At 39.7% G+C, this 10888-nt stretch overlaps 1 protein-coding gene across 1 annotated transcript in view; it reads left to right on the top strand.

The window, feature by feature from the left end:
• Positions 1–8520: 8520 nt before the first annotated feature.
• LVRN (laeverin) overlaps positions 8521–10888 on the top strand; it is a 46659-nt gene continuing 44291 nt past the window's right edge. Inside the window, exon 1 of the mRNA XM_070938722.1 lies at positions 8521–9152. Within this exon, the coding sequence (XP_070794823.1) occupies positions 8521–9152 (632 nt within the window). The remainder of the gene's footprint in view (positions 9153–10888) is intronic.

The following is a 10888-nucleotide window of genomic DNA, read 5'->3' as shown; positions in this document are numbered from 1 at the left end:
CAAGAAAAAGAAGATGAATAACTGGAAAAGCATTACACAAATCATGATCCATATCTGGCAGCACAAAAATATCCCTCCTAAACACCTCTTGATTCTGTAGCCCAGCCATGTCTACTTCTACTTACCTTGTTTCTCCTAAAATAAGACATTCCCCTGATAATATGCTCATTTTTGAGTGCGTGCACTAAAATAAGCCCTCCCTGAAAATATTTAAACGCATGTGCAGCCGGTCCCTGCCATTTCCTCTGGTTTCTTCCAAGCACCCCAAAATAATAAGACCTCTCCGAAAATAAGGCCAAGAGCTTATTTCGGTGTTCAAAAAAATATAAGACGGGATCTTATTTTCGGGGAAACACGGTACCTGCCCAATGGATTAGAAGCTAATGATACACTGATTATCCAGTGTTCTCCTAATAAAGTAGCTCATGGAATACCACACAATTCCTGGAGAAAAGGGGGTGCGGGTTTTGTTTTCCCCAAATGGCTGGATTCATTATTCATGTCCACCAAATTGGTTTTGTTTATTTGTATGTTTTTATGGCACAGAAGCAAGGAGACTCACCCTGTGTTCTATTTTTCATCTCTATACTGTTGTCATTAAGGGCATAATCCCAGACTGGAAGACCATTTCCTTTGGGATTGCCATGCTAATTACCCACAGCATTGCTTCTAGTGGCTCTGGAAAGTTCTTGCCTTTTGATACATAGTTATAGTGTAAATTGTTCCCTACTGTTCTTATCTTTACTTTTCCCTGCCTTTCATCATATTTTCCAGTTAACTGTTCTATTCTTGATGTTTAACACATGTCAAGCAATATTGCCAGCTGAACTGAGTGGTGTGTAAGATTATTTAGATTGAGATATGGGGATTGACTTAGAATTGCAACTGATTGCAAATTAAAGTGGCAATTGCTGCCAATGAAAGGAAAGAGAAGAACATGACCAACAGAAAGTGGATAGATTTGGCAATGGTGGTAATGGATTCACCATTGGTGAACCTGAAGGGCCACATCAGGGACAGATTAACCTGGAAAAGGTCTCTATATATGTTCACTGAGAATTGTCATGAATTCTTGGCATAGAGGTTTTTCAAAATTCAACGTCTTCCTTAGTGATGGTGCTATAACATATTCCTGTAAATTCTAACAACTGTTCTAGTCCATATGATTATAATTATGTAGTAGAAGAATCCTAATAAACAATAGGAGAACCATCATTCCTAAAAGGAACAGTGTTTTGTATTATTCATTATATTGTTTATAATATCTCTTCCATCACTTTTTCACACCAACAATTATATTCCTGTTAGACATATACAGGCAAAGCCTATATAAACTGATTTCAATAACTGGTTCACCCATTTCTAAATTCTGCCGTAGTTTACCTTTAAAAATTGTTTTCCATTTTAAAGTGATAATTTTGAGGTCAACTTTTGTCATTTTTAAAAGAGAAATTTACAAATGAATCCTTAATGTTTTTCACTTTGGAGCTCTGGAACAAAAATAGCAAATGAGAGACTGAAAAAATATGAAAGTATTATTATCATGCAATGGAACAACAGTGCTGTATAGTGTGTAGTGTTATTGCATTTCTGTAAACAAACAGCTTTAGAGTTTTTGGAAGAATTTATTGAAAGTCCTTTTCTTTGACCCAGATGACTTCGTGTTACTTCTGCTGTGTCTTTTCTTTAATCAGTCAAATGATGATAGTCAGGAGTAGACATTTTGTTGCAGTGAACTCTAGAGCAGGATGTCCAACTTTGGTAAATTTTTAAGACTTGTGAACTTCAACTTCCAGAATTCCCAGCCAGCCAAGTCTTGAAAGTCTTGAAAGATGCCAAGCTTGGATACCTCTGCTTTAGAGAGTTTGCAAGAATTACAAATAGAGGCAGCCCCAGTTAACCATACAGACTTGCTTAAACAATAATAACAATAGCTCTTTATCTGTATTAATTCTGAATAGTTGGAGCCGTATGTACCGTATATCTTTCCAATACTGAACAATAAGTCTTTTGGCTGTAAGTAAAGTACAGAAATAGCCTTTTTGGTGTCAACTCCCATGTGATAAAGATAAGCTTCAAAAGGATTCAAACGTCCAAAAATATTAAACGTCAAGTTAAGTTAATGCATTCAATAACTTCTTTTCCAAACTGATTGATACATTTAAATAAAACTGTTGATTGCAATGAATTGATTCCACTGTATTTCCAACCTCATAAATCCAATGAAGTTATTCCTAAAATGTATTTTGTTAAAAAAAAGATGTAATCTAAGAATCTATTGAAATTTTTATTTTTAAATACCTCTTATTATTGATTAAGTAAAACATGCAAATAAATGGAAAAGGGATAGGTTGGTTGGTAGGTAGATAGGTAGATAGATAGATAGATAGATAGATAGATAGATAGATAGATAGATGGATGGATAGATAGAGAGACTTTGAGAAAAATCTAAAAGGAGAATAAGAAAGAATTAGAACAAATTTCTTTTTCTTTCTGCCCCCTTCCTTGCTACTTTAATATTTTTATACTTTACTGTGGACATTATTACTCATTCCTAATTGGATTGCTTGAATTATTTAAAAAAAATTTTTTCCCAAAACCATATTCTAAATATGTGTTGTCTTGCTGAATGCGAACCAATTCTTTTCATTAGATTCACAATTTTTGCCACTATCTTAATAAATTATTATATGTTTTATGTACCTTGGTGGTTTCATATGCAAATGAAATTAAAAATCATCACAAATAGAAATATTTGATGTTTCTGACTTTTACTGGCAACTATGGATAAACCATTGGCTACGAGTCTGCTTTGGGGGAAGGTGTTACTTGTGGTTAACATTGGAATTACAGCTAAGTCTCCAACCATATCAGTCACGACTACCTTGTGTACCTCTGTTCTTTTCAGCTGGTCTGTGTGTCATCCCCAAATGCTATCATGAGCAGTCGCTATAAAAGTTTGAGTTCCTTCTTTGTTTTGGTTGTTCACTTACACTCTAGCTTTTGTTAGTATAGTTAGTCTAGTACAGAAGTGTCAGGTTTCTGTATGAGAAGTTCTGAGTTATTTCTGCTACAATATTTGTCCCATATGCCTCTCAAAGTATGTTGGATCTAAGAAGCAGCCTAAGAACAACATTTCTTACCTTTTATTTGCTCTTGTACTGTATGTATTATATTGCAATATTAAGTAGAAAAAATTCAATTTTTTGAATCAGTGTTATATTTTCCATAGAAAGTAGTCACAAAGCATTCTTAAAACTTTGAACAAACTTTGAATCTTTCAGCTAATCCATTTGTAGCAAGGTGCTACAGCACTAATGTTCTATGTTTGATTCCATTTCTTTCCAGAAATGCCTGAAACTATTCCACTATAAATTGTAGGCTTTTAATAGTCACTGCTATGAAACACTGTTCTCACAAAGAGTTTTAGTAACACATCTGCTGTATGCATATTGAGATCATTGGAAATATCTCTGATCTGTTTGAACTTACATCCACCACAACTAAAAATGATGGGCCATAAATGATCCTTCAAAGTCTATATGAATTATTTGCTACACCATTTGCATAGGTAAAGTGCTATTTTTTCCATCTTCAGGCAATATACTGTAAATAGTCTAAACAACTCATTGCAAATGTTTAATTGAGTGGTCTATGCATGGTCGTCAAGCAAAATTGCAAGTGGTGTCTTCAGCTTTACTACTTCAAGATGTTGGCTCTCCAACACTTCAGCTCCCACATAATGCTGCCACTGTCAAAGGTAAGTTCCCTATGTCATTTATAGATAAAGATTTCTCCTGTCTGGTGTGTCTGACTCTAGGCAGCAGTGCTCATCTCAGTTTCTTAGTTGACGGACCCAGCATTATCCAAAGACATTTCCATGGTGATGTGGCCAGCATGATTATGTGCCAAAGGCACATGAAATGCTGTTACTTTCCCATCGAAGTGGCACCTATTTAGCTATTTGTCTTTGCATGCTTTCAAACTGCTAGGTAGGCAGGAGCTGTGGTAAGGACTGGAGCTCACCCCATTGCATGGTATTTTGGTCTCAAACCACTTGATACCACTCCATAAACTGAGATTTTTACTGGGTATTTAAGCTCTTTGGATTGATGTGTTGACTTTAGTCTTGGATCTCTCCTAGTTTCTTTAAATCATCCCAGTTGGAATGTGAAGACTCTTTGAAAACATCAAAGGAATCCCAATATGATATGGATTTCTCATAATGTTTAAATATACAGCTAAAGCACAATATTAGGCATTGTAGTTATAGCTTCCAAATCCTTCAATCCTGACCAATCAGAGCTTTCATAGACTACAAGTGGGAACAGAATAGGAATTAGAGAATAGGAATGAATGATTTTCAATGAAAAGATATTGAGAATGAAGTCCCCAGGATTCATGTTGGGACCAATATTTTTAAAATTATTCATAAATGTTAGGGGTAGTAAAGATGAGTAAAGTGAAAGCTCTAATAGTATCTCTCCACATTGGTTGAATTAATCTTAAAATAGGGAATGCTGTTCAATATAAGCAAATGGGAAAGTTGAAGATTAAACAGACACAAAAAGAAATGCAAATTACATATACATATTTAGTAGCCAAGGACTGATCGGGAAAGGATTTCAGAAGTGTGATGTTGCTGCTGCTGTTACAAACAAGAAAAAGTTGAATAATCTGGAATATAATAATTCTGTGATGACTGGTACATAGTGTACAGTTCCAGTTATTACACCATAGACCAAAAAAAAAAGTCAGCATTAGAAAATTAAAACACCTCAAATAATCACCTTTCTATATAAACTTATGACCTTCTTGATACATATGAATGGCCCTATACAACGTTAAATGCTGGACTAGACTATCCTTTAGCCTAGAGAGGCAGGGCCCATTAATCTCAAGCAATTAGAAATGACTAAGGTTGAATGTTCTGCCAGAAAATGGCCCTGGAATGCAGACAATAGAGTAGTTGCCAGTTTGACAAACAGCCATACTTTGGGGTGAAGCACAAAATATTTGGACATTAATGTATTTTTAACTCTTTTTCTTCTAAGAAACTTCTTCAAAAATTCACCAGACAGGATACTTGCTAGACCTTGTGGTAAAAGCGAAAAGAGATTATTTTTGAGCACAATATCCAATTGGATGGATATTTTTTTTTTAAAAAAAAATGGAGTTCAACTAGAATGAGCCACTAGAAAAATTGTGTAGCGCCACTTCACTGATAGAATGGTTTGCTAAACATAAGGCATTTCATTTCTGTCAAATCAATGTTTACAGTTTGATTATGTCTGAGTACAAAGAAAAATAGTGATAGAACTTTAACTAGTATAAGTTTTCCTTCATTTTATTTATTAAATATAAGGCAAATAAAATCAGATGTAACTAATTGAGAAAAAAAGACACACAAAAAAAGAAGCCTCCAATTAAAAATTCCCTGGAAATCCCATAGCACTTTTCCCTTTATTTCTCATATGACCCCCTAGGAAACTATGTGATATGGAAGAGTTCTGAAGGTTTAAATTAAAAATCTTTTAAGATGTGGAATGTATAAACAGTCCAATGTAGGTGGAGCATGTATGGCACAATGAAGTAAAACAAGGACCCTGCTCTGGAGAAAGTTTGAAAAAAGGAAGACCCAAGTAATCTTTGTTTGCTTTTCAGGAACATAATTCTCTCACCAGGCTTCAGAGGCCCTGCCTGCTCCATAATATACAAATAGTAATCCACCAGGCATTCAGTTGGAGAAAGCTATTATAGAGATCATTGTTCTCACGTTCTTTATCATATCTTTATCATATCTTATGCGGAAATGCGTAAGATCTCCGACCCCAGGGTATTTCGCTGTGCCCTTAAGACCCTGCTGTTCCGCCAGGCCAGGCTATCAATGTAATGATTTTAAATTGGATGTTTTAAATTTTTTTGGGGGGGGGGTTAATATTGAGCCGAAATTATTTAATAATTTTAAATAATTTTAATTGTCTTTGGGCTTTTAATAGGCTGTACACCGCCCTGAGTCCTTCGGGAGAAGGGCGGTATAGAAATAAAATTATTATTATTATTATTATTATTATTATTATTATTATTATTATTATTATTATTATTATTATTATTATTTTATTATTATTATTATTATTATTATTATTATTATTATTATTATTTATTGGTTAATCTTTAGTGAGATTCACAGCCTTTGAGGCTGGTTAATAGCTCAGCAGCTCGAGTCCTAACCAAGGACCTAGGAACTGTTAAGGTATCGTCGGAGGATGTAAGCTGTTCCGAGTAAGGTGGTTTTTTGTAGAGTCAAAATGTTCAAGTCCGGCAAATTTAGAATTTCTAAATAGCAGGGCAGCCCTTTGGGTATTGCTCCAAGGGCTCCAATTACAATCGGGACAACATACAATTTCTTTTTCCACAGTCGCTCAACTTCAATTTGCAAGTCCCGGTACTTTGTGATTTTTTCTTGCTGCTTATCTTCAATCCGTGCATCACCAGGTATTGCAATGTCAATGAACCATACTTTTTTCTTTTCAATTATTGTTATGTCAGGTGTGTTGTGGACCAAGTGCCTGTCAGTCTGAATCCTAAAGTCCCACAAGATCTTGAGTTTCTCATTCTCTAAAACTTTCTCAACCTGATGTTCCCAGTGGTTTTTGCTGTACTCAGATCCAAACTTCTGGCACAATTTCCAGTGAATGATCATAGCAACACGGTCATGGCGTTGTAGGTAGTCGGTTTGTGAAATTTTGCTGCACCCACTGATCAGGTGGTCGACTGTCTCATCTTTCTCATTTGCTGTTGGTGGTAACATGTTGAATTTTTGCCTTCATGCAGTTTGTGGCTAGGGCTTGTTCTTGAGCTGCCAAAATAAAGCTTTCTGTTTCTTTTTTTTCAGTACTCCTGATCTTAACCAGTTCCAAGTTAGTTTCTGGTCAGCTTTGCCTTCAATACTTTTCAAGTATTGGCCATGCAGAGCTTTGTGTTTCCAATTTTCAGCTCGCTGCTCAATTACTTCTTTCTTAGATTCTGCTTTTGTTTTAGTTGTCTTTAAAAGGCCTCCTTTATTTACTTCCTTAATCATTGGTTCTTCACTTTTCTGGATGTAATCATTCAAGCTGCATTTTTCTTCTTCCACAGTCTGCTTTACTTGTAGGAGTCCTCGACCACCCTCTGCTCTTGGTAAATATAATCGGTCAACATCACTTTTAGGGTGCAAGGCATGATTTATTGTCATAAGCTGCTTTATTATTATTATTATTATTATTATTATTATTATTTAATCTTTAGTGAGATTCACAGCTTGTGAGGCTGGTTAATAGCTCAGCAGCTCGAGTCCTAACCAAGGACCTAGGAACTGTTAAGGTATCGTGGGAGATATAAGCTGTTCTGAGTAAGGTGGTTTTATGTAGAGTCAAAATGTTCAAGTCTGGCAAATTTAGAATTTCTAAATAGCGGGGTAGCCCTTTGGGTATTGCAATAATAATAATAGTAATAGTAATACTAATACTACTACTACTACTACTACTACTACTACTACTACTACTACTAATAATAATAATAATAATAATAATAATAATAATAATAATAATAATAATAATAATATCACATCCTCAATTTCGCTAGCAGTTATGAAGCATTTTTTGGAAAATATTTCACCTCTTCTTGATAAACTTTCTTTACCCAAATTTATTGGATTTTTTTTTTTTTACCGGTGCTACCCCCCCCCCCCATAAAGCAGAAGTTCTCAAATATTCGGGTTACAGTTTGGCAGAACCTGTTTTATATGCTGTTTTTTAGACCTTCGCGGACCAAAACTTCTCCAGCATCCCTTTCCGTGAAGAGTCCCAGCTGACACGTTTAAGTACATTCTCTATTCACCGTCCGCCCATTTCGCCCTCCAGATTAGGACGCCTGCCACCAAGGAAAGGAAGGATGGCGGATGAGAAGCCTCCCCCGCCGCTGCTGGGTCTCACAAGCCGAGGAAAGCCACCCCCCCCCCCAAAGGCTTCCTCGGTCTTCCGGAGAAATAGGATAGCCGGGGAGCCCGGGAGGTGTGGGTGGGAGGCGTGTGTGTGTGTGTGTGTGTTGCTACATTGGGATGGGACTCTGGGTGCGGCAGGACTTGCGCTTAGCCAAAGACCGCCTTACTTCGAGAGGCTCTCGGTCTGGAAGCTGCGGGATGCAGCCTTTCGGCTGGCCATTTCCAGAGCCCGGTTTTGCCTCGAACTGCACGGAACGGAATACTTTCTGGGCCAAGTGCGGTTGCCGATGCCTTCGGTCCTGAGTTTCTAAAGAGGCCCCGAGGCCTTCCCCCCCCCACTTCTCAGCTGTTTCGCGAAAGAGGCGCCCCACCTCTACCCCTCCTCCCTCCCTCCCCTTCCCTCCCGCTTTTATTTCGCCCCCCGCGTCTTCAAGCGCAGTTCTTCGCCTTTCTCTTTCTCTCTCTCTCTCTCTCTCTCTCTTTCTTTCTCTCTCTCTTTTTCCTCCTTTCACCCGCGGAGAAGGAAGCCGGGCGTCGTCATGAGCGCCAAACTGCGCTCGGGCTTCTACCTGGGAAAGAAATCCGCGCTGCTGCTGGCGCTGCTCCCGGTTGCCTTGCTGGTGGCGCTCCTAGTGCTGGCGATCCTCTACGGGCGTTGCGCGCTGGGACCGAAAGAACCCGAGCAGCTGAGGCCAGGCGTTCCGACGACGCCCTGGGCCAACGCTAGCGCGGAGCCCACGGCGCGGCCCCCGGGACCCTGGGACCAGCAGCGCTTGCCCCGGCACGTCACGCCGATCCACTACTCGCTCTTGCTCTGGCCTCACCTGGCGCCCGGCCTCCCCAAACCCCGCACGCACTCGGGACAGGTGAACATCACGGTGCGGTGCCGCGAAGCCACCTCCGCGGTTCTCCTGCACAGCGCCGAGCTGACTTACCAGGGCGCTTCGGTGTGGGGTCCGCTGGAAGAGGCGCCCGCCAACTCCACCCGCAGCATCCCGTTGGGGGAGGTGTGGACGGCCCCTGGGAACCAGTACCTGGTGCTCGAACTGCTGGAGAGCCTGAGAGCGGGCAGCCTCTACGAGCTGCGGTTCGCCTTTCAGGGGAAGATTCAGCCGGGGCCGGACTACTTCGGGCTCTTCCTGAACACCTACAAGGACGAAGGCGAGAGGAGGTAAGGTCTTGTTCCCAAGGATGCCGCTTGAAGGCTTATAACAGGGCTGGTGAGAACTCGCTACTTCGAATCCTATCCCGGAAAGAAAGGCAAAACGCACATCTAGGGAGTTATTCTAAGGCCACCGTACCAGAGGAGAAATCCAACAAGTTCTAACAGGTTCTGGAGAACCGGTAGCGGAAATTTTGAGTAGTTCGGAGAACCGGCAAATATCATCTCTGGCTGGCTCCAGAATGTGGTGGGAATGGAGATTTTGCAATATCCTTCCCCCAGGAGGGGAGGAAATGGAGATTTTGCAGTATCCTTCCCCTGGAGAGGGGTGGGAATGGAGATTTTGCAATATCCTTCCCCTGCCACGCCCGCCATGCCACGCCCACAGGACCGGTAGGGAAAAAAAAATGGATTTCACCCCTGCACCGTACCATTATCATCATGCAGATAAATAAATATAAGAAAAAGGATGCCCTGTCTCCAAAATAGAATGAAATGAATTTCGGTGACAATGCATCCATCTGGTTGACTTGTTTTAAAATTATAAAGGGTATTAAGTAACACTTCTCTGATCAGCTGATACTCCCTGGAGTTGCTCAAGACCTTTTATAACTGCTGCACTGTTGGCTACTTCTTGTTCCTTCCTGGGAGAAAAAGATACATGATGGGACAATGGTACAGCTTGATCATACAGGCCCTGAATTTAATGTATGTGTGGTCCAGCCAGCTGTATTGATTCTGCTGTGAAGCACCCAATTTAGAACATAGAGAACATAGAATAATAGAGTTGGAAGGGAACTCAGAGGTCTTCTAGTCCAATTTCCTTGAGCAGGAGACTCTCTATCATTTCAGACAAATAGTTGTCCCATCTCTTTTTGAAAGCCTTTAATGATGGAGCACCCACAACGTCTGAAGGCAAGCTATTCCATTGGTTGATTGCTCTCACCATTAGGAAATTTCTCCTTAGTCCTAGGTTGCTTCTGTCTTTGGTTAGTTTCTATTCACTGTTTCTTGTTGTGCCTTTTGGTGCTTTCGCAAATAGATTGACCCTCTCATTTTTGAAGGAGTATTTTATTGTAGTAAAAACAAGTATTTTATTGTAAGTGGTGAGCGCTATTTTATTGTCAGTTGGGTAGGTGCTTGGCAAAATTGATTAAACAGAAAAATGGGCATATTTGAATTGGCTTTTTAAATCCTATCATCACTTCTCTAGATAAAAAGTGAAAGATTGTCAAAATTGTAAAACTGGGGCAATATTTGCACTATCAGTTTGAAACTACCGTATTAAGACACACCTTTTTCCCCCTAAAAGGGGGTGAAAATTTAGATGCGTCTTATACACCTAATGTAGCCTCAGCCACCCACTGGCCCCACCCTTTGGCCTCTGCCTCGCAGCAATTACCTCCTTGCAAGCAAACAGCAAGAAAAAACAGCTCCTTTCAGCTTCAGCACAGGCTAATTAGCACAAGTTGATTGGATCAGCCTCCTAACTCTCAGGTGAGATTTGCTCTCAGCTGTTTTGCGCAGGGCTCTGCTGCTTGTTGCAAAGAGGTAAATTGCTGGAACAGATTTTTTTCCTTGTGCTAATCAAGCTATGCTGAAAATGAAAAAGAAAGTAAAGCAGGCTGTTTGCTGTTTGCTGCAATGAGGCAAAATTGCTCAGAGGCAGAGGGAGATTTCTTTTTCTTCTTTTCCTCACCAAAAAAGGTAGGTGCGTCTTATACTCCAGTGAGTCTTATACTCCA

The sequence above is a fragment of the Pituophis catenifer genome, unplaced genomic scaffold (assembly GCF_029215685.1).
Source record: "Pituophis catenifer annectens isolate HBS135680 unplaced genomic scaffold, rPitCat1.0.hap2 SCAF_2, whole genome shotgun sequence".
NCBI lineage: Eukaryota > Metazoa > Chordata > Lepidosauria > Squamata > Colubridae > Pituophis > Pituophis catenifer.
Note: the sequence above shows the minus strand (reverse complement) of the source record. Positions and strands in the feature narration are given on the sequence as shown.